The 27912-nt window shown below is 44.6% G+C and overlaps 2 protein-coding genes across 4 annotated transcripts in view; one reads left to right on the top strand and one right to left on the bottom strand.

Moving 5' to 3' along the window:
- Nucleotides 1-27912, bottom strand: part of PTDSS2 (phosphatidylserine synthase 2) — a 170583-nt gene that overhangs the window by 37579 nt on the left and 105092 nt on the right. The window lies entirely within an intron of this gene.
- The window catches only part of TRPM5 (transient receptor potential cation channel subfamily M member 5), a 116194-nt gene that overhangs the window by 60775 nt on the left and 27507 nt on the right, over nt 1-27912 (top strand). For 2 of the 3 annotated variants that reach the window (XM_033928019.1, XM_033928017.1), the window contains 6 exons: nt 906-1164; nt 6893-7011; nt 12819-12951; nt 17183-17357; nt 24132-24300; nt 27631-27809. In XM_033928019.1, coding sequence (XP_033783910.1) covers nt 906-1164; nt 6893-7011; nt 12819-12951; nt 17183-17357; nt 24132-24300; nt 27631-27809 — 1034 coding nt within the window. The remainder of the gene's footprint in view (nt 1-905; nt 1165-6892; nt 7012-12818; nt 12952-17182; nt 17358-24131; nt 24301-27630; nt 27810-27912) is intronic. The other variant, XM_033928018.1, reaches the window with a different exon arrangement.

The raw sequence follows: 27912 nt of genomic DNA, 5'->3' as shown, positions 1-27912 counted from the left end.
TCCATAAAGGAAACAAGAATAGAAGCATAGAAACATGACAGCTAAATGGCCCATTCAATCTGCCCATCCGCAGCATCCACTATCTTCTCTCTCTAAGAGATCCCACATGCCTGTCCCACACTTTCTTGAATTCAGACACAGTCTTTGTCTGCACCACCTCTACTATGAAACTATTCAATGCATCTACCATCCTTTCTGCATCAAAACATTTCCTTGGATTATTCTTGAGTATATCACATCTTAACCTAATTCTATGCCCTCTCATTCTGGAGTTTCCTTTCAGTTGAAAGAGACTCACCTCATGGGTATTTATGCCACATGGGTAAATCCCACTACCACCTAATGTTGTGGTAGTTGGACTTACATGAGTATTGAAACATCTCTTATAACTTCCCTCTCCTGCCTTTCTTCCAAAGTACACATATTGAGTCAATAAGTCTGTCCCTGTACGCCTTATGATATAGACCATCAACCATTTTAGTTGCCTTCCTCTGGACCGATTCCATCCTGTTTATATCTTTTTGGAAAAGTGGTCTCCAGAATTGTGCCCAATATTCTAAATGAGGTCTCATCAGAGTCTTACACAGGGACAACAATACCTCTTTTTCCTACTGGCCATTCCTCTCCCTAGTCACCCAAGTATCCTTCTAGCTTTTTCCGTTGCCTTTTCAACCTGTTTGGCCACCTTAAGATCATCACATACTACCTTGAGGTCAAATAAAACTTGTTATAGCAAGAAGGAAGAGGCAGAGCATGTCATTCACCTTCTGCCAAGGTCTATGTTTTCCAACTAACACTTCAAAATCAGAAACGTTGTATATTTTCAGGGGGATTGTAATGTGGATGACATTGCCTCTAGTTCAGCAAACAACAAACCATCATATAATGTTCTATTGTTTTCCCAGAAGAGATGATAAAGCAGTGAAACAAAAAACCAATGAAAGCAGAGCACACGGAGCCTTTATATTTACCCGGTGGAAGAAATTCTGGAGCGCCCCGGTCACTGTATTTTTGGGCAATGTTATCATGTATTTTGCTTTTCTGTTTTTATTTGCCTATGTTCTCTTGGTGGACTTTAAGCCACCTCCACCAGAAGGTCCATCTGTGATGGAGATTGTACTTTACTTTTGGGTCTTCACTTTGGTTTTGGAAGAAATTCGTCAGGTCAGTAATGTGTAGGGTTATCATATTTGAACACTAAGAAACCCAGATGCATGGCCCCTCTCCATTCCACCCCCAGCCTTGCCCTGTTTTGTCTCCAGACCTGCCCCTAAAAGCTGCATCTCTTTTTTCAGACCTCCAGGCTGCAGTGCATGCTTGTTGAAGACTCTCCAGACACGGCTGGAGCTTGGGGCTTTCCAAAGCCCAGACAAACTTCTAGGTTTTGGAAAGTCTGTCCAGGAACCCGGACAATCCTCTAAAAAGAGGACATGTCTGGGTTTTCCTGGACATCTGGTAACTCTGGTAATGAGTGTCTTAACTATACAAGTGAAAGGACTTCCTCCCTCTTGATATTTTGAAGAAGATATGGGGAAGTTATCAAGGTGTGGTAAAAGGTGAGCTTCTACCACACCTTGATTTAGCACAGAAGTCACCAACCGTGGTACCCCAACACTAAAGGTTGTTGACACCTGTGGGACATGAATACTGCTTCTTGCAAGCAGTGTTATTCCAGCAGCCTGGGAGCATCGGGCTTCAAAGTTGTGGTCTGATGTTCTTGGGCTGCCTCATAAAGGGGATGTGGTGATGTCATCCTCAATTCCGATCTTCACTGGTACTCCCCAATCAAGTGCCCAATGTTCCCAAACATTTTCACCCCTAATAAAAATCCCCACCCTCCCAACCATAGCCTCACGTTTTCGGACCAAACGTCCCGCTGTCCCGACCCACTGCTTCGGGACACCTAAATGTCCCGTTTTCAGGGACAGCGTCCCGAAGCTGTGGACGGGGACACCGGGACGGGTAATCGCTTTCCCTCCCTGCTGCGCCGATTCAAACCCCAGTCCATCGCCGCTGCTTCATGCCTTCTTCCTGACGTCAATTATGACGTCGGAGAGGAAGTTCTGGGCCAGCCAGGCAGCGATTGGCTGGCCCGGAACTTCCTCTCCGACGTCAGACTTGACGTCAGGAAGAAGGCATGAAGCAGCGGTGGACTAGGATTTGAATTGGAACAGCAGGGAGGGAAGGAAGGAGGCTGGCAGGCAGCGGCGGTACACGGGCGGGGGGGGTTGAATCTGGCACAGGAGGGAGAGAAGGAGGTAGGCAGGCAGGCTGGCTTCGGGAGAGAGGCTGGGACAAAGGCTGGAAGGCAAGACATAGGAAGGAGGCACTAAGGACATGGGAAGGAGGCACTGGGGGCACTAAGGACATGGGACGGAAGCACTGGGGATACTAAGGACATGGGACGGAGGCACTGGGGGCACTAAGGACACAGGAAGGAGGCACTGGGGGCACTAAGGACATAGGAAGAAGGCACTGGGGGCACTAAGGACACGGGACAGAGGCACTGGGGGCACTAAGGACATGAGATGGAGGCACTGGGAGCACTAAGGACAAGGGAAGGGGTACTAAGGACATAGAAAGGAGGCACTGAGGGCACTAAGGACATAGGAAGGGGCACTAAGGACATAGAAAGGAAGGAGGGAGGGAACAGAAAGGGACAATTGTTGGGTCTGAGTGCAGAAAGAAAGAAATGAAAGAATAGATACATGGTCAGAAGGAAATGCAATCAGAGACTCATGAAATCAGCAGATAGCAAATGTAGGAAAAATGATTTTATTTTCAATTTAGTGATCAAAATGTGTCAGTTTTGAGAATTTATATCTACTGTCTATATTTTTCACTATATTTGCCTATTTTTCTATAGTAACTGAGGTGACATTGCATATTTTAAAGTCATCTGCCTTGACATCTTTGAATAAATGATAATTAATATTTTCACTGCGTATAGTGTGCTTTGTAGTTTTTTTAAAAATTTTATGAATTAATAAGATAAAATGGGGCTCATAATCGAAAGAGAAAAACATCCAAAAACCGGCCTAAGTCGGCACTTGGACGAACATTTCTCAAAAACGTCCAAGTGCCGATAATAAAAACGGGTTTTGGACATATTTCTAAACGACCTAGGCTTTCATAGTGCCGCTGAACGACCAAAGCTAAACGGGGCGTTTCGGGAGTCGTGTCGAGGGCGGGAGTTTGGTGGGACGTGGGCAGGCTTAGACTTAGTCGTACAGCATGTATAACTGAAAGTTTTACAACAGAGCCTAGACGGAACTTGGACGTTGTGACTTAGATCATGTAAAACATGGTCTAAGTGACAAAAACCCACCTAAAGTTGCAAGATAAGCACTGCAAACACATAAAACAGACCCCCACACACTACCCCAGTGATCACCAACTCCCCCACCCCCATAAAAATTTTAATCATAACTTTAAAATTCAGCCTCCAGACCATCATCACCTGGCTGCCTGGCATAGGAAAGCCTAGTCGTCCAGCACAGAGGCGGCTTAAGACGTCTTGGGGGTGGGTTAGGGACCCATAGAAAGGAGGACCCATGCCCATAAGCCCCTGTAATCACTGCATTGATCCTTAAACATGTGCACCCCCCTGCTTCAAAGCAAAAATGATGACATGGGTTAACTTTCTACTATCCTCAGGAAACTTCCCGTCTGAGCAAGGCCACATTATGATCACCCCTATTATAAAAAATGCGAATGAACCACCCAATTCCCCATCTAACTATAGACCGATTGCCAGTATCCCCTTATTCACCAAAATTGCGGAGGGGCTGGTAAAGGCGGAACTCTCTACATACCTAGACAAATTTAACATACTCAGCGACTGTCAATCAGGCTTTCGCACTGACCACAGCACGGAAACCATCTTAGCTTCCCTTCTCGACCACCTCCACACGCTCTTCACTCAGGGCTCAAGTGCCTTAATCATACAACTTGACCTGAGCAGCGCTTTTGACCTGGTAGACCACACCATCCTCCTAGAATGCCTGGCACACATTGGCATCTCAGACCAGGTCCTTAACTGGTTTCAGGGGTTCCTAAGAAATAGATCCTACAAAGTATGCAAGAACAACTCTTTCTCTTACAGCTGGGACAACACCTGCGGGGTCCCGCAGGGCTCCCCCTTATCCCCCTCCCTTTTCAACATCTACCTGGCCTCCCTAGGCAACCTTCTTCATAACCTCAAGCTCAAATTCTTTATTTATGCAGACGACATCACAATATCCATCCCACTCACTAACTTGTCACATGAAATACTCGACCACACTACAAACATTCTCAACCAAATCGAACTCTGGATGCTAGCATTCAGACTGAAATTAAACCCCGATAAATCTAAATTCTTCCTAGCCACCCCCAATGACAAAATCAAAGAAACCACAATTCAACTGAAAGGTACGACCTTCCCCCTCGAACCAACCTTAAAAATCCTGGGAGTCACGCTGGACAAAAACCTTTCCTTAGAAAAGCACACCGACCTCGTCGTCAGAAAAAGCTTCTCTGCACTTTGGAAACTTCGCACCATAAAAAAATACTTCAATGACACTTCCTTCCGCCTTCTTGTACAATCCTCCATCCTCAGTATTCTAGATTATTGCAACATCATTTACCTTAACGCCACAAAGAAAACAACCAGGAGACTAAAAATAATCCAGAATACCGCCGTGCGCCTCATCTTTGGCCTAAAGAAATGGGAACATGTCACCCCATTCTACCACCAACTCCACTGGCTGCCTTTCGAGTCTAGAGTCCTTTACAAATTCGCATGCTTCTGTTACAGGGCGGTAAATGGGTCCTCACCAAGTTACATCAATCCTCACTTCAACCTCTACCGCACCAACAACAAATCCCGTCGTATTCAGCTGTTCGCCTTCCCCTCACCCAAACATTGTCTCTTCAAAAGATTCCTTGACAGAACTTTCGCCTTCCAAGCAGCCAAGCTGAACCCATGGCTAGCACAAATGATACTAGAGGCCCCCAATTACCTCGGGTTCAGAAAATCACTTAAAACTTACCTATTCCACAAACAAGACCCGAAAGGTTCCCCCCCCCTGACAATACCTCCCCCCCTCCCCAATCTGGCCCCCTCATGAGGCCTGCTCCTTTTTCTTCCCCTCTTTCCGCATCCTCTGTCTAGTTCAAATTAAGCTGATAAATAATTGAAACTATGTTACTCTGTAATTCTAATAACAAATCTGTAATTCTAATAACAAATCTGTAATTCTAATAACAACTCTGTAATTCTGACAAATAATTGTAAATCTGCCTGTCTATGCAGATCCTAATGTAACTCAATGTAAACCGCCTTGAACTCACATGGGTATGGCGGTATATAAAAATAAACTATTATTATTATTATTATTATTATTATACACCCCCCAAAACCCTTTTGTACTGGCATATAAGTTGCTCCTGCAGCCATAAGGGCTATTGGGGTGGTAGATAAGTTGGTCTAGGGGATTCTGGAGGTGGTTTGGGAGGCTCATCATGACCTATAAGGGAGCTGTAGGGAGAAGCCATGGCACCCTTTTTGTGAAGTTCACAGCAGTGCCCTGTAAGGTACCCCACTATTTAGGTGGCATGTCTGGGTGTGCAGTCCATCACTTTGCAGACCCCTCCCATGTCCAACAGGGCTTGTTCTAGGCGTTTTTGACTTCGACAAAAAGTTGGACGGAAATGTGGTATAAAAATAGACGATTTAGTGGCTTGGATGATCAGATTGGCAGGACGTATAATTAGACGATTTTCGAAACAACAAAGGTTGGACGTATCTTTCGAAAATGTATCTTAAGCTGTTTTTTTTACTTTGGACTTGCGAGATGGACATAAACGGATTTAGACGTCCCTTTCAATTATGCCCCTCTATGTGTACATGAAAAATGATTGGAAGAAATTGGGGGTGGCATTGGGGCAGGGCTAGGGTGGGGTTGGGGGACGGACTGACAATTAATAGATGTCCCCTTTTGATGAAAAAAATAAATGGTCACGTTATCCATACCCCCAACCCCTCATCTGAACTCCTACTCCCTAATGGCCTTGTCTAACACCCCTGGTGGCCTATCTGCACATACTTGATCTCTAGTCACTCTACTTGCTAGCCCATCTGTTAGTATATATGTTGGTGGGACTCCGGAGGCATGTGTTTGGGGAGGGAGGATGTGAAGGTTGGAGCAGCACCACAGCCCCTTTAAGACAAGGTCTGGGAACATAAGGCCATGACTTTGAGGCCCAGTTCTCCCAAGATGGTAACAATTTTCCAGCTACAACAGGTAATGTTCACGACAAGTCACGTCATAGGATTTACATAGTAATGGGCTGATTTATATGCATTTGCATGTTTTATATATCGTTATGTATTCCATGGTGTCTTGGTTATCACTGTGTTAGGGTAATCTCTCATGAAAGTGCTCTTTAATACATGTTAAGGGGCAAATAGTATGACTTAGAGCCCTAACACACGTTGATAACTTCCTCCTTAAATGATCATACTGCTTGAGCAAACCTATAAATGCATATATTTATGGACCCATAGCCCCACCCCCAGGCCCACCCAGGCCTGCTATGCTCATGTTACACACCCCAGCCCCACACCCATAACCTGTTCTCATCAGGAGGGCATCCACGCATGCATGGATGCCCTCCCGACGTAATCCCAAAGAAGAAGCTTTTCAAAACCCAAAGTAGAAGCTTTTCAAAACCCAAAGTACCAGGTTTTGAAAAGCTGTTCAGATGCCCGGACATGCCCTCTAAAAAGAGGACATGTCTGGGTAAATTCAGACGTCTGGTAACCATACCTATAATGTATATATAACTTCCCTCCCCAAACTGTGGTATAACGCCAATACAAATAACACTCCATTTTTATTAATTTAAGAGCTTTTTCACGGATGAAGACAGCAATTTAGTGAAAAAATTTAAAATTTATTTGGAAGACAACTGGAATAAATGTGACATGGCTGCCATACTCCTGTTTATCATTGGCGTAACTGTCAGGTTTGTATCTCACCAAGAGCTATTGGTTTCATGGAAGCAGTGAGCACCTAGTGGCATACCTAGTGGCAACCCAGATCAGAGCACCCCTCCTCTTGCTTGCTTGCATGGAGTGGTCGTGGCGGCTTGGGGGCTTCGGTCCTCATGCATGAGGCTCTTGGCTCTGACGGTCCCCTGCTCCAAACATGAAATTGACATGAGAGGGGATGGGGACCGGCAGAGCCAACAGCTGGGTGCATGTGGACCGTGGCCCTGTGACCTCTCCATGTACCTCCCCACTGCCTTCACTCAGGGCAGACTGCCCCTACCACCCTACCCCTGGTATGCTAGAGGTAGTACCAGACTGCCAGGAGTCAGAATGTTCTGTTGGAAGCTGTGGTATTGTTTAGAGCAGGGCTGTCCAACCTCGGCCCTCGCCAGGTCGGGTTTTCAGGATTTCCCAAATGAATATGCATGTGATCTACTAGCATACAACGGAAGCAGTACATGCAACTAGACCTCTCATACAAATTCATTGGGGAAATCCTGAAAACCTAACTGGATAGCAGCCCTCGAAGACCAATATTGGACAACCCTGGTTTAGAGGAACATTGACTGACTGTTCTGTACTTATTTTTGCTGTTATGTTGCTATCAACCCTCTTTTTGTCTCTGGTTTCACTGTTTCTTGCTTGCAACTTTTCATCATCCCCTGTGCCCCAGTCAGTATTTAGGGCAATGGTCATCACTATTTTTACAGGGGGGGGGGGGGATGCACTTTGGTCAAAAAATAAACACCCCGCATTGTGCAAGTCATTATTTTCATTGGTTAAAGTGACCAGCACACTGGGCATGGGGCATTCCCCCTTCTATGACACAGCAAACTTAGCGGTTTCCCCCTCCAATGATGTGGACAGCCTGGCTGATTATGTACATTTAGAGTGGCTTGTATAATTAAAACAAGTTTACTTCCTCACACACTCTTTCTCCCTAAATCCATATTCTCCCACACATTCTCTGTTCAAGTTCCCCAGAACATCACCTGCCGTATTATGGAATCTGCTGTATGTTCTCCTTAGCTCCTCTCCACTCTACATTTATCCAACCAGTCTCTGTTCCCATTCCCACGAGCCAGCCTTCACTACCCTCAACCTCTTCAAGCTGGCCCTCACTCTAGTTTTTTGGGGGGAATCCATATTTTCTGCAGAGGCTTTTTTTTTAAAACCTCTGGAAAAGTTATTCTATTCCAGCACATGGCTCTTCAGTGAGTTTCAACTGAATAGATTCTTTCAGTCTTGTGAGGAAAGTGTGGGAGTTTAAGAAGTACATGATTGAAACTCACAGAGAGCTACATGGCACAGATCTTGAAACAAACTGGAAGGACAGTATGTATTGAAGGAAACACTGGGGGCCATCACTGGCCTCTGGGCCATGAAACAGACACTGATTTAGGGAATCTCTACAAGTCTTTTCTAATCTAACTTTATTGTTTGGATAATGCCAAATGAGAAGAAAGAAAAAGAACATTTAACCCACCAGTTTCTGCCTACTTTTTTGGACTTTCAGCTTAAGTCAACTGGAGCTGGGATCTGGCACTCTGAGCCTTCATTTATAATTAGTGACGGATCTTTTCCCGATTTTATATATTTCCATCTAATTTAGTTCAGTTTTTGCAGCATCACCCCTCCAGAATCCTGCAAGCATGGACCCTAAATTTTGGTTGTCACCTTTGCATGATGACCGACTCCCAGAGGATCTGCCTGTGGCCTTCAGAACAAATCCTGGGCAGAATACAAAAGAAGATCACTGAACATTTCCAGGAAAATTACAAATTAGGCTGAAGCTCCTCCTGCCTTGAGAGTGAGAGGACGTAAAAATGAGGGCTCCCTTTGGAACCCTTGAAAAAGCCTTTTGAGGCGCAACGGGTCCCGTCGGGCTTTAATGTTGGGGCAAGCAATAACTGTAGAACAATAAAGAAAAAGATTAAGAATTATCATCTATGTTGTTATGGATTTTTGAATGAGAAGAAATTCCTCAGTGAAAGTTTTGGAAGATTTAACCCTGATGAGTAAGGATTTGTTCTGTTGTGACTTTACTTATTACCTCACTTTCCGTCTTCAACATCTTTGTTGCCTTCAGAACATTCCCAGCCCTGACTAGCACAGGAAGAAGATCCAAGTTGGGAAATCAAACTTAGATACCTCCGTGTGGCACTGTATGATGGTGAGCCATTGATCTGGCCTTGTTTTGAGAATTCAGGTTAGGTCACATGCTAATTTGTTTATCTAACCTGTGCTTAATCTTGAGCATAAGTCTCCCTCAAAGAGTCATGAAGAGGGGACCCACGTGCTTATGAACATTCATATCATTTTTGTTACCGATATGATAAAAGGCATCGCAACCAGCAAAAAAAAAAGACAAATAAACCAAGAACTTGTATTGCTTTCCTTCTTGTCTTCTGACCTGTGTAGTCCTAACTATTCTATTTTTCTCTTTTGTTGACCTATTTATTTTACTCCAGCCGTCATGATTATCGCTTATTCCTGCACATCCAACTATATAATCACTTTCTTGTATTTGCTGGTTGTTGGAAGTGGAACCACCGTTTACACTCCATTATCAATAGAACTGGCTAGGTCATTTTTCATTTGTACAGACACTTGTGATGCTTCTTCATTATCATATATAGCAGCTGATGTACAGCAAAACGAGTCCCTTCTTGCTACACACTATCCAAATTCATACTGCCTCATTTGCAAACTGAGGTGTTCTTCACGACTCCCAAATATATATGACCACACACAAATTAATTCTCTCTTTAGCTGCTGTTATTTCCTCTAAAATACATCGATTGACAAATTCATAGCTCACACTGTGCCAGAAATTTTGTACCTATGGGGAAAAATGCTGATCCACTGTGAAGTACAGTTGCTTCCAAAATTGCTAAGAACTAATTGCCTGAACACTGTTCAGGCACTAGGCCTGATGGGCCGCCGCGGGAGCGGACCGCTGAGCAAGATGGACCTCTGGTCTGACTCAGCGGGGGCAACTTCTTATGTTCTATCAGGATTCATGATCTGGAAGCCCAGTGATTTGGGATTCATCACAGTTAGGAGAATTGGCGGCAGTGCATGGTCTTGTCAAAGCTCTGCCTTTACCGTACATTTTGACTCAGCAGTCACGACTATAGAAAGTTCCTGCATTGCCGAGATACAAGTACTTATTGAAATACAGAATCGAAGGGGCTTCGGAGGTCATAAAACAAATCTCAAAAGCCAATCAAAGGTACACAGCGCAAGATGTATGACAACCTACTAGCAACGCAAGCAGCAAAACTTGATCACCACCTCTCCAACATGCTGACAACAATGACCCACTACAGATCATTTTGAAAAGAAATCAAAATCCTGTTGTTCAAAAAATACATCAAGAAATCCTAACACATCTCCATGACTATCCCCACTCTTGTAAATTTCCCAGCAAAGTCTCAGCCATGTAAACAGCACCCTAATTTGTAATTTTCCTGGAAATGTTCAGTTATCTTCTTTTGTAATCCTCCCAGAACTGCAAGGTATTGGCAGAATAGAAGTCACTAATCTAATGTAATGTAATTTTCACACACCTATTGTAGATGCACGGACATGTGCTCCTTGGGGGTGAAAAATCATGATCAGATTGCATTTTCAGCTCTAGACACTACTATTAACAAACCTGGTCTCAAACTATAACTGACCAAGACACAGCGCACCTGTAACCCAAGGCACCTGAAACTTTCTGTCAACCACTACTTGCTCTCTTAACTACCGCAGCCATGCTGAAAACATTCTTAGATTCACTATAGCATATGTGTTCTTACTTTCTCCTAGCATGTGTGTTATTGATACCAGTCTTAAATTCTCTGTAACTTATGTGTTGTGGATCCTGATGACTACTGTGTAACCCTAAATAAAATGCTCATAAAGCTTTTTAGATAAACTGGCCTCTTTATCTGGCTGGCCTGCTTGTTCTATACCATCCATTTCAATGTCTTTATTCTTCTAATACACATCTTTTGACTGTTCCGTCTCATGATTATTTTTTTTTTTTTGCAAACTACCTGCTGTATGGCTTTTTCCTGCCTTGCATCTAAATTATGGAATCAGCTGCCCTTACATTTGCCCTCAGATCCTTCCCTAATTCACTTCCTATCTGGCCTTAAGACCCGACTGGCCAAGCTTTCTATTGCCAAGCATCAGGACTTGGTTGTCTTTCCATAGTGCTCCTCCATTATCGTGTGTCCCATAGAGTGGCACTGTCTTTAAAGTTATAATTTGGTTCTGCTTTGCCTCCCTCCCTCCCTTTTGTTTTAAGCGTTGGATTTGATGTCTTAGAGGCCGATCTTCAGGCCACTGGAGCTAGCCTGGCTACCTCCCGCAGTCAGCAGCAAACCCAGAAATACAATGACAAGGCCATATCCGGAACCAGCATTACATTTCTGGTCTATTTTCAGGCACAATTGACAGAGCTAGCCAAGCCAATATGTATTGGCTGACCAGCTAAGTCAAACAGTCAAAGAGAGACCTGCTATTTAGGTGGTTTTATCTGGCTGCTAAACTTAGACAGATAGCCAATGAATATTAGTGCTACATAGCTTGACAGCCATTGACCGGGAGATGCTGTAGGGGTTAACCAGCTATCTCCTGCTGAGTATTAGCAGTTAGCTGGCTTAGTTCTATGAAAACTGTGCTTAAAGACACATTTTTGAAATTTTTTGAAGACTGCAAGAGTGATATACTTAAAAGTAGAGTTTTTTTGACCAATAACTGGAGAAGCTCCTATTAACTGTATATTTTGTATGTTTAACCTGTAACCCAGTGTATCGCAAACTGTGTGCCGCCTGAAATTTCACGAGATGCCGAAGAGGAGAGGTGCTGGCTCTGGTTTACTGCCTACAGGATGTACCTTTTGTGGCAAGAGGCACATCCTGTAGGCAGTCAGCCGACGCCAGTGCATGTCCCTCCCTCCGTGTGTCTTCCCTTCCAGCCCCCCCACAGGGCCCGTCTGGAGGGCCTTCATGCATGCACAGATGTCAACGTGATGATGTCATGCGTGTATGTGACATCATCGCATCGACATTCGCACACTTCCAGATGCCTTTAGCCACGGCCACTATGTTTAATGTGCCGTGGCTTGACAAAGTTTGTGAGACACTGCTGTAATCCATTCTGAGCTCTTTGGGGAGAACGGGATAGACAATGCATTAAATAAATAAATATATTCAGTCTCATGAAGTTGGGACTTATTGGAGCAAGCTATCTGAGGTCTTTTTTCTCCACTATTTGAAATTTGAGCAGTCTCTATTGATATAATTGCTAATGTGTTTAGCCTGTTTTCTGGTTATACATTTATTAGGCTTTGCTAGTAAGATTATATTGTTTATTGCCCTTTATAACTTTAGCTCAACTTAGCCAGCCAGGAGCTCTTCCTGGCCAGCTAAATTGGATTTTGTACTTGTGACATGTCAAAGCGAAAGTATGAATGTGTTTATTTAATTTATTTAGAAACCTTCATATACTATCTTCTTGGACATGCCATTCAAGATGGTATACAATTGTATTAAAACAATAAACCATACACATACAATCAAAATTTTAAAAAAAACCTTTTTAAAACTCAGAATTTGCATTGTAACTGTGTTCCAATGCAGACATTTTGGAAAATTGATGCCACTAAAAAAGCTCACAGGAACTTAACCGGACTGTAATGACTGGATTCCGCTTTTCCTTTTTAAATGAAGGGTCCAAAGGTAGCACAAGCTAAGCTTTTTACAATTCTCTTTCTTTTGAATTTCAGGATGCTTAAGTCAACATTTGAAGCAGGCCATATGGTACTTGCTGTTGACTTTATGGTTTTTATGCTTAGACTTATACATATTTTTGCCATCCACAAACAACTCGGGCCAAAAATCATCATTGTGGAAAGAATGGTAAGTGAAAGGTCTATAAGCATTCATATTTTTAAAATTATTATTGTAAATTATATTGAGTTCATCTTAAAGGTTGTCAACATGACTAATGGTTTCTGTTCTAAAACAAGATGCTTTGGTTTCATCTTCAGCTCATGAATAACAGTAACATAGTAAATGACAGCAGATAAAGACCTAAACGGTCCATCCAGTCTTCTCAATAGTCACATGCACTATAAATTCATGATTAAATTGTCTTTTCTGACACATAGGGTCTGTTTTACAAAGCCGCACGAGTGGCAACAGCCCCAAAGCCCTTTAAATCTCTATGGGCTTCGGGTCAGTTACCATGCTGCAGCCGCTAGCGCGGCTTTGTAAAAGACCAATAGACTGTAGAAGTCCTTAGGTTCCAACTACTGGATTTGCCATCAAAGCTCACTCTAGCCTATCGAAACCATCGTATCATTTGTGGGATACAGACTATAAAAGTCTACCTACTGTCCTTATGTTCCAAATTAGTGGAGTTTCCATCGAAGCTCTCGCCAGCCCATCTTAAAGTGAATTGCCAAATATTGGACATAGACCGTGCAAGTCTGCCCAGGACCAGCCTTAGTTCTTCATTTTGTACCATTCACTTTCTAATTAGAGATCCTCTATGTTCATCCCATGCTTTTTTTTTTAATTCCGTCACCATTTTCATTTCCACCACCTCCCTCGGGAGGGTATTTCAGGCATCAACCACCCTCTCTGGGAAAAGGAATTTCCTAACATTACTCCTAAGTCTCCCACCTCACAACTTCAATTCATGCCCTATAGTTTTACCATTTTCTCTTCTCTGGAAAAGATTTGTTTCTATTTCAATACCTTTCATGTACTTAAATGTCTGCATCATGTCTCCCCCAACCCTCCTATCCTCAAGAGTATACATAGTCAGGTCTTCCAGTCTCTTCTCATACATCTTTTTGTGCAAACCACATACTTTTTACATTGCCTTCCTCTGGACCATGTCAAATCTTTTTACATCCTTAGCCAGATACGATCTCCAAAACCGAACACCAATTGGGGCCTCACCAACAACTTGTACAGAGGCATCAACACTTCCTTTCTTCTGAGGTTGTGGGTTTGATCCCAGTGCCTTGTGACCCTGGGGAAGTCACTTAACCCTCCATTGTCCCAGGTACGTTAGTTAGATTGTGAACCCGCCGGAACAGATAGGGGAAAATAATTAGAGTATCTGATTACTATTAATGTAAACCACTTAGGATAGATGTGGTTTATAAGAAATAAATAAAAATATGCAAAACTAACCCATTTGGAGACATTGTCCTCAAAGAACACATCTTAGAGCTCAAAAAGTAATTTTAGTTGTGCAGTAACTTGGGTAGATTCAGTAAATGACCTGAAGTTAGGCGCTGAGATGATGCCCGATAAACGTGAATTTTATAAAGGGAATTCCATGTGGAACTGTCTTTGTAGAATACTAGCTTAAGTCATTTTCATGCCTAACTTTAGGTATGAGCATTTATCCCTGCTAAAGGCTGGTGTAAATGCTCACACCTAACCACTATTCAATTAAGTGCAGAAATGGAAGCATTCACTAACTCTGCGCCTAAATCCTGGGAATGTCCATGACCCCAAGTCCAACTACAATGAAGGGACAGAAAGATGCTTCCACTGATAAGGTGCAATCAAACAGCAGCTTTATTCATAGAAGAACACATCAATCCATTGACATGGGGAGACCCAACACGGCCAATGTTTTGGCAATATACCACCTTCTTCAGGGGTCAAATATCTCACTTGAAACAGAGAGGAACTCTTAATATCATTGTATGCAAACCACCAATCAGCCCTCCATAAAGTGTTCAGAATTGACCCCCTTTGACCATGCCTCCTATGGAGTTATATGAAAGATGATGCAGGGTACAGGTTATAGAATAGGGGCACAGAACAGATAAGTGTGTAACCAGTAATTACCGTATTTTCGCGGATATAACGCGCGCGTTATACGTGATTTTAAGTACCGCGCATACCCCTCGCGCGTTATATGCCTGAGCGCGGTATAGAAAAGTTTTTAAACATAGTTCCCACCCCGCCCGACGCCCGATTCACCCCCCCAGCAGGACCGCTCGCACCCCCACCCCGAACGACCGCTCGCACGCGCTCCCACCCGCACCCGCATCCACGATCGGAGCAAGAGGGAGCCCAAGCCCTCTTGCCCGGCCGACTCCCCGACGTCCGATACACCCCCCCCCCCGGCAGGACCACTCGCACCCCCACCCCGAAGGACCGCCGACTTCCCGACAATATCGGGCCAGGAGGGAGCCCAAACCCTCCTGGCCACGGCGACCCCCTACCCCCACCCCGCACTACATTACGGGCAGGAGGGATCCCAGGCCCTCCTGCCCTCGACGCAAACCCCCCTCCCTCCAACGACCGCCCCCCCAAGAACCTCCGCCCGTCCCCCAGCCGACCCGCGACCCCCCTGGCCGACCCCCACGACACCCCCACCCGCCTTCCCCGTACCTTTGTGTAGTTGGGCCAGAAGGGAGCCCAAACCCTCCTGGCCACGGCGACCCCCTAACCCCACCCCGCACTACATTACGGGCAGGAGGGATCCCAGGCCCTCCTGCCCTCGACGCAAACCCCCCTCCCTCCAACGACCGCCCCCCCCCAAGAACCTCCGACCGCCCCCCCAGCCGACCCGCGACCCCCCTGGCCGACCCCCACGACCCCCCCACCCCCCTTCCCCGTACCTTTGGAAGTTGGCCGGACAGACGGGAGCCAAACCCGCCTGTCCGGCAGGCAGCCAACGAAGAAATGAGGCCGGATTGGCCCATCCGTCCTAAAGCTCCGCCTACTGGTGGGGCCTAAGGCGCGTGGGCCAATCAGAATAGGCCCTGGAGCCTTAGGTCCCACCTGGGGGCGCGGCCTGAGACACATGGTCGGGTTTGGCCCATGTGCCTCAGGCCGCGCCCCCAGGTGGGACCTAAGGCTCCAGGGCCTATTCTGATTGGCCCACGCGCCTTAGGCCCCACCAGTAGGCGGAGCTTTAGGACGGATGGGCCAATCCGGCCTCATTCCTTCGTTGGCTGCCTGCCGGACAGGCGGGTTTGGCTCCCGTCTGTCCGGCCAACTTCCAAAGGTACGGGGAAGGGGGGTGGGGGGGTCGTGGGGGTCGGCCAGGGGGGTCGCGGGTCGGCTGGGGGACGGGCGGAGGTTCTTGGGGGGGGGGGGGCGGTCGTTGGGGGGGGGGGGTTTGCGTCGAGGGCAGGAGGGCCGGGGATCCCTCCTGCCCGTAATGTAGTGCGGGGTGGGGTTAGGGGGTCGCCGTGGCCAGGAGGGTTTGGGCTCCCTTCTGGCCCAACTACACAAAGGTACGGGGAAGGCGGGTGGGGGTGTCGTGGGGGTCGGCCAGGGGGGTCGCGGGTCGGCTGGGGGACGGGCGGAGGTTCTTGGGGGGGGGCCGTCGTTGGGGGGAGGGAGTTTGCGTCGAGGGCAGGAGGGCCTGGGATCCCTCCTGCCCGTAATGTAGTGCGGGGTGGGGTTAGGGGGTCGCCGTGGCCAGGAGGGTTTGGGCTCCCTCCTGGCCCGATATTGTTGGGGAGTCGGCGGTCCTTCGGGGTGAGGGTGCGAGTGGTCCTGCCGGGGGGGGGGGGATGTATCGGACGTCGGGGGGGGGCATCAGGCTTTCAGGATGGGGACAGACCTTCAAGGGGGGACAGGACTTCAAGGGGGGACAGTGCACGGAAAGTCAGGGGGGGTGAACGGAGAGTCGGGACAGCGCACGGAAAGTCAGGGCAGTGCACGGAAGTCAGGGGGGTGAACGGAGAGTCGGGACAGCGCACGGAAAGTCAGGGCGGGCGAAAGGAGCGTCGGGCATCATGCGCGTTATATGCCTGAGCGCGGTATAGAAAAGTTTTGGTACATATCATCGTGATTTCTGCGCGCTATACCCCTGTGCGCGTTTTACACAGGTGCGCGTTATATCCGCGAAAATACGGTAGTACCAATTAGCATATGTTAAGGTCGCTTTTTATTGATTGTTATCACCAATTTTGCCAATTACTTTATGTGCCTATCTGTGCTCAAAACTGCCTAACTTTAGGTGACCTATATAGAATTTGAGGGTTAGTATACAAAAAAAGTGATTTTTAGCTGGTAAATTAAATAGAACACGTGAAGGACGTCAGAAAAGACACCCACGACTGCAAAGGGATCCTATTGCTAACTTACCACTTGTCTTTTCTAGATGAAGGATGTTTTCTTCTTTCTTTTTTTCCTGAGTGTGTGGCTCATTGCTTATGGAGTAACGACTCAAGCCTTGCTTCACCCTCATGAAAATCGAGTCGAATGGATCTTCAGAAGGGTTCTCTACCGTCCTTATCTTCAAATATTTGGGCAGATCCCATTGGAGGAAATCGATGGTAAGCAGAGGATTTTGCATCATTCATCTGATTATAGTCATAGCTCTCATGGATGTATAAAAACATAATTTTCTTCCTTAGTTATGGACTATTTCCATTGTGCATACATTTATGGATATTATAAGTAATATTTCCTTATTGGATGTTATTTTTCCTTTTCAAAGGTGCTCTTCTTTGATGTTAAATAAAGATAAATATATAAAATAAAAACAAAACAAAACATAATTTTCTTTCTGACACTTCTGTCAAAGGTTAAAGTCTTTTTCTGGAAAAAAAAAATGGCAAGAAATGTCTGCCTTTCTCCTTACATTTGGATGCACTTTAGGTAAAAAATGATCAGATGGGCTTTTTGGATCAAAAGGCATACGAGAATAATGTGTTGTTTGAAGTGTATTAATCCTTATATTCAAGAGCCCTAAGCTATCTCCATTGGATAAAGCATAGTAAAATGACTGGTCTAGTGTATCCAGTACACTCATTCTGCATTCATTCTATCATGTCTAAGGATCCGTTTAGTGGCAAAAAGACTAATTTTAAATACAGTAAAACCTTGGTTTGCGAGCATAATTCATTCCAGAAGAATGCTCGTAATCCAAAGCACTCGTATATCAAAGCAAATTTCCCTATAGGAAATAGAAACATAGAAACAGACGGCAGAAAGGGCCACAGCCCATCTAGTCTGCCCATCCCAATAACCCTCTCCTACCTTTCTCTGTGAAGAGATCCCACGTGACGATCCCATTTTGTCTTAAAATCAGGCACGCTGCTGGCCTCAATTACCTGTAGTGGAAGATTATTCCAGCGATCAACCACCCTTTCGGTGAAGAAGTATTCCCTGGTGTCACCGTGCAGTTTCCCGCCCCTGATTTTCCACGGATGCCCTCTAGTTGCCGTGGGGCCTTTGAAAAAGAAGATATCCTCTTCCACCTCAATACGGCCCGTGAGATATTTGAACGTCTCGATCATGACTCCCCTCTCTCTGCGCTCCTCGAGTGAGTATAGCTGCAATTTATCCAGCCGTTCCTCATACGGGAGATCCTTGAGTCCCGAGACCATCCGGGTGGCCATACACTGGACCGACTCAAGTCTCAGCACATCTTTGCGGTAATGCGGCCTCCAGAATTGTACACAGTATTCCAGAAGGGGTCTCACCATGGATCTATACAATGGCATAATGACTTCTGGCTTACGGCTGACGAAACTCCTACGTATACAACCTATGATTTGTCTAGCCTTAGATGAAGCTTTCTCCACTTGCTTGGCAGTCTTCATGTCCTCACTGATGATCACCCCTAAGTCTCGTTCTGCTGTAGTCCTCGCTAGGATCTCACCATTAAGAGTGTAAGTCTTGCATGGATTTTGGCTGCCAAGGTGCATGACTTTACATTTTTTGGTATTGAAACTTAGTTGCCAGGTCCTGGACCAGCGCTCCAGTAGGAGTAGGTCGTGCGCCATACTGTCGGGCATTGAGTTTTCGTCAGACGATTCGTTCTACGACCCAAAAACTTTAATACAAAATACTGTATGCTGTGAGCGCTTGAGCTATGGGTAAATTGAGCGTGACACTTTTATTACTTTTAGCTGCGCTCAATGTAAGATGTGCGCACTTCAACTGTGGGTTCCGATGACGTGATGCACGTATGTGTGCTCGTACTGCAAGACAATGCTCATTTATTGAGTTAAAATTTAATAAAATGTTTTGCTCATCTTGCAAACCACGTTACTCACTATCCAAGGTTTGACTGTATATCTAAGTATTCAGATCAACATCTTGAAGTTCTTCCACAATCTTGTGCATCTATGCATGGAATTTCTGTATTGATAATTGTTTTAATTCCTTTAATTGGACTAAAAATGCATGCAATCATACTTCATTTATTTATTTAAAACATTTATAATCTGCTTTAAACCAAAGCGGCTCACACCAGACATACATAGTCTGAAATACATCACATTTCCACAATAATTTTAAACAATAAAAACTGAACCAATATAAATATAGACGGCAAAGAAGAGTACTACTCATCATAATTTTACAAGGACAAGAAAGTTGTCAAGATACATCATCTGCAATTATTCTAATCTATTCATATCAAGAAGAGAGCTTGTGTAAAAAGGTGCATTTTCAGTCATTTTCTAAACTGCAATAAATTTCCACAGACTCAAAATTCCATAAATCAGGCTCAGCAGTGGAGAAACAAGATTTCCTTGTACTTACGTATCTTACTGTATTCCTTTTGCACGTATCAAGCAACGAACGGTGCTCAGAGCTCTTGTCGGTTTGTACACAGTCAAACACTTAGAAATAGTTTTTTTTTACATTCACAGTAAAAATAAGCTTAGCCCCAAGGAAAGATCCGCATAAGGGCACGCTAAGGCCAATTCTTATTGCAGCTTAGAAAAAAGATCCCTAAAATCCTTCCCCAAAAGCATCAGTCCATCCTATCACCTGATCGTTCTTAAACCATCTACGGACCAATCATTTAACTTCAATCTTATTTCCGTGAAGAAGAAGCTCTCCAATTTAAAGTTACTCAAGAGTTTTGAAAAGTTTAACAGTAATTGGATAACCAAAAAACCACAAGTGATAGGTATATGAGAGATTTTGTACACAATCGGGCCATTTTGCAAAGCTGGCAGCCGAACAGCATGCTGTAAATGCTGAGTCATTCCTATGGGCGGCTGTTCGTTAGTGCAGCTTTGTAAAAATCCACCAATGTTTGCAAAATAACTCTTGCAATGTTTGCCTGAAACAATTCATAAGCTTCAAATTGAGCATTCCATGCAACCCAATGTACATAAATTGTGTATGCTTCATTGTATAACATACCACTGGGAAAAGCAGTACCAATAATTTATATAGATTTAAAAGGTATTAAAGTCGAAAGTCCAACCATCCTCGGAGGCACATAATAGACTTTATTTAAACAGTGGGATGTAAAATCATTTGCTTTAACTTTAATAGGAGGTTTTCCAATAAACATACAATGTTATGTACATAAATCAAAGAAACGACTCCGAAGTAATCACATAAAATAAATTAAGCAGAGACCTATGTGATATAAAGACTCCACTATACTCTTGGTAGGGGAGCGATACAGGTTGCTTACATTTACCAATGTGCAGGACTCAATTTGTATACAAAAAATAGAACCGTAGAGTCAGGAAATGGGCCAAGGTCAGGAATAACAGACGAAGAGGGGTTCGATTAGGGTTACCTTATGTCCGGATTTACCTGGACACATCCTCTATATAGAGGACTGTCTGGGTGTCTGGACGGTTTTCTAAAAACCAGCAGCTTGTCCAGGTTTTGGTCTCTCTCTGAGTCCAACCTAAATTTTTATTTTACCTGCGGGCAGGCAGCAGGGGTCACCTGTTGGTGGGAGCCACATCAATTGTGGTCCTGCAGTGGGTATTGGTGGTCTGGGGACAAGAGCTCCTGCTGTGAGCCACTGAAAACTCCTTTGACGTTGGCTAGAGGTGGAAGAGACCAGGAAGTGATGTAAGAGGGAGAGCTGAGGCCGGCGCAAGCAGCAGCTAGGAGATGCTACTCGCTGCTACTGAAGCTTTTGAAGAGGTACATGGGGGGAGGGGTGCCCCCTCCCCAGGTGCCTCTTTCCTTCACTACCTCGCTGAGTACACATTACTTTTGAAGAAAAGTTTTGCGGAGAGGTTTTCTTGTCAATCTTTCAATTGAATACTGATTTCGCCTCGTTTTGCAAACATAAGGAAGCCTGTGCAAGCCTGTGCGAGGCGCCGGGACTTGGTCCTCAGCTGCGGACAAGGGTTGACTCAGGTGATCCGTTTAGTAATTTTGAGTTTACGCCCGCAGTGTCTACTGCGAGCTGTCAAAGCTCAAGGTTAACAAAGCAATGGGGCCTGACAACCTACACCCCAGGGTGCTCAGGGAGTTGTGTGATATCTTGGCGGAACCGCTATCCGCGCTCTTCAATCTCTCCCTTAGTACAGGTAATGTCCCGTTGGACTGGAAAATGGCTAACGTCATTCCACTTCATAAGAAAGGCTCCAAGATGGAGACAGCAAACTACAGACCGGTGAGTCTCACATCAATAGTGAGCAAACTAATGGAAACTCTAATCAAACGCCAATTGGATACGATCATGAACGAGGAGAATCTACGGGATCCCTGTCAACATGGATTTACTAAGGGAAGATCCTGCCAATCCAACCTGATCGGCTTCTTTGACTGGGTGACGAGAAAGCTGGATGTTGGGGGAGTCCCTGGACATTGTATACCTGGACTTCAGCAAAGCATTCGATAGCGTACCACATCACAGGTTGCTGAGCAAGATGAGTTATATAGGATTGGGCGACATGTTGACGAAATGGATTGGGAACTGGCTTGAAGGTAGGCTTCATAGGGTAGTGGTGAATGGCACCCCCTCCGAAACGACGGAGGTGATCAGTGGAGTGCCACAGGGCTCCGTCCTGGGCCCGATCCTGTTCAACATCTACATAAGAGACTTGGCAGAAGGGCTCCGAGGTAAAATAACATTATTCGCTGATGACGCCAAACTAAGCAATGTAGTGGCCAAGAGTACAACAGACAAAAATTCAATGCCCGACAACATGATGCACGACCTACTACTACTGGAGCGCTGGTCTAGGTCCTGGCAACTCAGCTTCAATGCCAAAAAATGCAAAGTCATGCACCTGGGCAGCCAAAATCCATGCAAGACTTACACCCTAAATGGCGAGATCCTAACAAGAACTGAAGCAAAACGTGACCTAGGGGTGATCGTCAGTGAGGACATGAAGGCTGCCAATCAAGTGGAGCAAGCTTCCTCCAAAGCAAGGCAAATCATAGGTTGCATACGCAGGAGTTTCGTCAGCCGTAAGCCTGAAGTCATTATGCCATTGTATAGATCCATGGTGAGACCACACCTGGAGTACTGTGTGCAATTTTGGAGGCTGCATTACCGAAAAGATGTGCTGAGACTAGAGTCAGTCCAGAGAATGGCCACCCGGATGATCGCGGGTCTCAAGGATCTCCCGTACGAGGAAAGGCTGGATAAGTTACAGCTCTACTCACTCGAGGAACGCAGAGAGAGGGGAGACATGATCGAGACGTTCAAGTATCTCACGGGTCGCATCGAAGTGGAAGAAGATATCTTCCTTCTCAAGGGTCCCACGGCAACCAGAGGGCACCCGTGGAAAATCAGGGGAGGGAAACTGCACAGTGACACCAGGAAATTCTTTTTCACTGAAAGAGTGGTTGACCGCTGGAACAATCTTCCACTTCAGGTCACTGAGGCCAGCAGCGTGCCTGATTTTAAGGCCAAATGGGATAGACACGTGGGATCTATTCACTGAGTTAGGTGGGGAAGGGTCATTGCGGTGGGCAGACTAGATGGGCCTTGGCCCTTATCTGCCATCTATTTCTATGTTTCTATGTAAGTTTTAATGACAGATAGTGAGTAAAACAACATGTGAGCATGTCTGAACAAAACAGAACAGTGAAAGCACAGATCGGCACCTGTTCTTACCTAAATCTGAGCCTCTCAAATGCAAACAATTTTTGGAAGGCTCATATTTAGGTGCAGAAGGGCAAACAAACACCAGTGTGCACAGACACTTTCAGTTTTGGCTTGGACGTGTGCACAAGAAGCCACACTTACCGCAAAACCTTGTGTACATGCATCTGGCCTACTTCCTTCAAATTTATGTCAAGATTTTCATGTATAGAATTACTGTATAATTAACTTACCACCCCCACTTCCCCTTTTACAAAGCTGCCGCTTATAGGAACTCGCTGACCGCTGGAGCATCACAGAGTATTTGGCGCACTAAAAACCTCTTGCACGGTTTTGTAAAAAAAAAAAAAAAAAAAAAGGGCAGGGAGGCATTAGTGTATTCTGTGGTAGTACGCTCATAGTAGAAGCATTCAATTAGATATCTACGCATGGCTTTACTGTGAGTCTTTCTGAATCAGCCCCTCTGTGAACAAAGTGCTTACTTAGATTAATAAAAAAAAAAAAATAGTGGTTTGCAATACAAGAAATATAAAATGCTACAGAATATGCATCATCACCACTGATATACACTGAATATGTTATGCTGCAGAAGAGAAAGAGAAAATCTTTTGTCCACTGCATTGATAGCTGCAAAGGGCCTATTTAATATGTCTGAGAGTGTTTTCCACAGAGATACTGTATAATATATATATCTTTATATCAAATACACTTTTTTGCTCTACTTCCTCCTCCCTATTTATGGTTGACGTTCGCGGTTTTGATTATTTGTGATTTTTTCCCCAGGTCCCCCCTCCCCTTGAGAATCACTTGTTGACAGCCCGCATCGAAAAAAACAGCCCCGGGACTTGTAATCGGAGGAGGAGGGAGGTGATCGGAGGCAGAGGAGGCGAGCAGCCACCCCAGGAGCATGGACCTTACCTGGTGGTCTAGCGGCGACGTGGGGCAGGAGCGATTTTCCTACATTCCTGCCCCGTGCAGAGCCATGCTGTGAGTTCCTGTGGTCTCACGAGACTACAATGGGAGTTCCTGTTGTAGTCTCGTGAGACCACAGGAACTCACAGCACGGCTCTGCACGGGGCAGGAATGTACGAAGATTGTTCCTGCCCTGCATCATTGCTAGACCACCAGGAAAGGTCCAGGGGTGGGTCAGTTATTTGCTAATTTTCCCTATTCACGCGCCGGCTCTGCCCCTAACCCCCGTGAATAGGAAGGGAGAAGTGTATTATGAAAAAATAATAGCATATTACTACCAAAGATTTTTTTATTATTATTTTTGTAGCATCTCGAATGCGTTTCAGTAACTGTACAATTAATCCATTGAAGATCATGAAAGAGAATTCTCCATCATGTCCTAACCTCTACGCCAACTGGCTAGTTATACTTTTGCTGGTTATTTTCCTGCTGGTTACCAATGTGCTTCTTATGAATCTGCTGATTGCTATGTTCAGGTAAGTGTAAGCATATAATTAGTAAGAGCAAAAATAAATATTCACAGTTCTTGAAAATCACTGACTCACTCCTTCCTTTGCATTCCTGTTTTTATACTGGCAACATAGGTAGTGTGAGCCCGCCAGGACAAATAGGGAAAAATGCTTTGAGTACCTGAATGTAAACCACTTAGACTATAAGTGGTATATAAATACTTAATAAATAAATAAATAAATGAAGAAGATTATTATATGGCCAACAGAGTATCTTATGGAATATTTAATTTGGGAATGGAGTTTTCTAACTGAGTACAATAGCAGGTAGGAATGGTTGAAGACAGGGGCTGAGGAATCCTGGCAAGCAGGATGGGAAGATCTGTACCCTGGTTCGCAAGGCCTTCTGTAGTGCCAACATTTCAACTGTACTGATATACCAAGGCATTAAAAAAAAAATTACACAGTTCACCTGTTAATTTTGAAAATGCAGTGGTGGAATTAGGGCGAGCAGTGCACTGGGGTAGATGGGCAAGTTTGTGGCTGGAGGTGACAGGACTGTATATGTGGGGAGGGTGGGGATAGTATACTCATTATTTTACTGCTTGAGGGCTAGATGCACTAAAATCTCTGATCGTCTAATGATCATCGCTGATCATATTTGCTGACCTTATGCACAAAACAATTCACCGCGTGGATTTCCTACATGGTCCTACGTGGTCTGCGTGGTCCTACATTCTCTGATTCTGGCTTCCAAATGAGGTCATTAATATTAAAACCAGCCATCCAATCGATGTTGTAACCTTCCATGCCAGAATTAGATCTGTACTACCGTCCTGGAAAACGTGACAGGGACCTGGGGGGCATCCAGTAGCAGGAGGGAGGGGAGGGGTCAGTTCAGAGGGTCCTTGCGGGGGAGGATCATCAGTGTGTGGGAGTTTGCCATTGTAGGGGGGGGGGGGTCGTGGCAGCAGGAAGAAATGGGCATCTCAACTGCCAATTTTTGGGAAAGTAGGGAAGGGAAGGGGCCATTACAGGGGGAGGGTGTCAGTGCAGGGGGGGATTTTGTAGAGGCAGGAGGGACTGGGCATCCCTCCTGACAATTGTTTGGTACCGGGGTCATCGGGGAGGTGGGGCTGGGCCGGCATGGCACAGCATTTTTTTTATGGGCACATCTGTCCCCATAGGAAAAAAATAATTTAAAAAAACAACCCAGGTACCTGTTGAGTTTTCCAGATCAGTAATATCTATTTGATTCTGGCATGCAAAGTGAAGCCATCAATCGGATGGCTGGTTTTAATATTGATGACCTCATATGCATGCCAGAATTTGAGAATTTATGATCACATGGAAAACCACTTGGTTGAGCAGTTTTGTGCATTGTCACCAGCAGCCTCAGGGCAATGGGTCCTAGGGCACCAATGACAAGAGAAAACTCTTGGGAGCCGTTGCGGGCTGTACAAGGAAAAAAATAGGCAACCAAAAGGAAACACCACAGCACCAGGTAAGTATGTTTCTTATAGCCAGGACCTAGTTTATTCATTAAAAAACAACCCACATTTAAACCAGCCTTCTTGCATAAGAGTTGAAACAGTCAAAAATAAAAAAAAACAATTATGTCAGAATGCTCCAAAGTATTCAAAATATGGTCCTTCAACTAGTGCATACCGTGCTGAAAAAGAAATTAATTTTCAAACAGTCTCTGGGTTTCTGCTGTCTAATAAAGTTCTTTAAAACCCTTTAGCTTGGAAACACAAAATAAACCCCAAACCCCAAATCGCAGCTTCTCCAACTTATCTTTAAAGGAAATATTTGAATTTTCCAAAATAGTTTCTTGGGCCAACGTCTGCTAACTCAGCCTGCACTAGTGCTACAGCACTAGGCACCAGCATATGCCAGGGAGTGTGCTCTGTGTGGTCTCACTTTGCAAAATGTATGCCCTGAAACCCACCACAGAAAAATACAGAGCAGTCCCCACTTCTTCGGACTAATAATCGCCCTTCCCCCACCCAGAGGGAAAGAGAAAAAAAACCCAAACCCAAAAACAGTCCTTTTAAAGTTCTTTCAGGTGCCATCAAGTGCCATACCTTTCTCAGGGTTACACAGCAATAAGCTTATTCCAAAAAATATCTAGTTCAAATTAGGCAGTTTAGTTCACTTGCCTTTAGTGCAGCAGACTTCCATTGCCAGGGTTCCATTGGGCAGCTCCCTCTAGAGGCCATAGAAGAAAATTTCTCAAAGTGGTCCATTTGAGGTTTAAAGTGAGCTGTTTCCAGTGCATGTGCTTCTGGTTTGGGCACTGCTCCGGGGACAGACCTAGCAGGCATAGGCTGAATACCACAACATGGGGTCAGCAAATTCGCTCGGTCACTAAAACAGTCAAACTGATTTAGCGACAATCATTAGACGATTGGAGACTTTAGTGCATCTAGCCCTAAGTCCCTGACTTTTGTGGCATCCATGATAAATATTCATGAGATAGATTTGCATACCAAGGAGCACTTTATACAAATCAATCTCATGCTCTTTATTGCTTTAGAGTAGCCCCACGGACATAAACAAATATAGCTTCACGATGGTCTTATCTCACATCATTCTGGTTCATAAGACACAGAAAACCAACCAAACAAAATAAAACAAAAAAGTATACACACCACAAAGAAATAGCTATAGAGAGATATAGATTTCTCTCTCATATATACAAAATTTCTCATTTCTATCCTTGGACAGCCCCTTCACAAGCAATAGTCAATGCAAAATTATGCATAGAATTTTGCTTAGATTATTGAGGTGAACTCTGTAGGTAAATGAAGAAATTAGACCTTACCTGCTAATCTTCTTTGTTTCTTTCCTTGACTCCCTCCAAGCTAGTCCAGCGCTTGGATTAGCCTGTCATGCCAGCAAGTAGTGACTGTGAAACACTAACTTTATGACATCACCCTACATAGGGTCCTGCATAGTCCATAGCTAGTCAGTATGTCTTAAAAAGCAATAAGAGAGCACCCCTTTGAAAACTAGGGGCAAAAGGCAACAGAGAAATATTCAGAATAATACCAGTAAGAAAAGATAAACTGTGGTCTTGGATTGTATTAACTATTTCCATAAAAGACTCCTAGAATCATTCTCCACTTGCAAACTTTTGGACTGATGTGGAGGGACGATAAGGAAACCCACCATATTTGCTCCAGTGTAGGTCCTTACAATGACCTAAACACATTTAGCATATTTGCAAAATTATATATTAAGGATCTGGGGGCTGAGGGAAGGGGGAGCGTAGAACAAACCAAGGAAAAGCAAAATTCAATTTTATGATTGGAGAGGAATATTTACCAACTGGATTTTGTTTTTTCTATCTAGTTACACGTTCCAGGTTGTTCAGGGCAATGCTGATATATTCTGGAAATTCCAACGTTACAACTTGATTGTAGAATACCACAATCGGCCTGCTCTAGCACCACCATTTATTATAATAAGCCACTTGAACCTCATTCTCTGGAAAATCTTTAATAAGCAAGAGCACAAAAAAGAGCACCTGGGTAAGTTCATAAGTGAAAATTGCACTTTACTGTTTTATTTATTTATTTATTTATTTAGATTTTTATCCCGTCCTCCCAATAGCTCAGAACGGTTTACAAATGA

Source organism: Geotrypetes seraphini, chromosome 19 (genome assembly GCF_902459505.1).
Source record: "Geotrypetes seraphini chromosome 19, aGeoSer1.1, whole genome shotgun sequence".
NCBI classification, from domain to species: Eukaryota; Metazoa; Chordata; class Amphibia; order Gymnophiona; family Dermophiidae; genus Geotrypetes; species Geotrypetes seraphini.
Note: the sequence above shows the minus strand (reverse complement) of the source record. Positions and strands in the feature narration are given on the sequence as shown.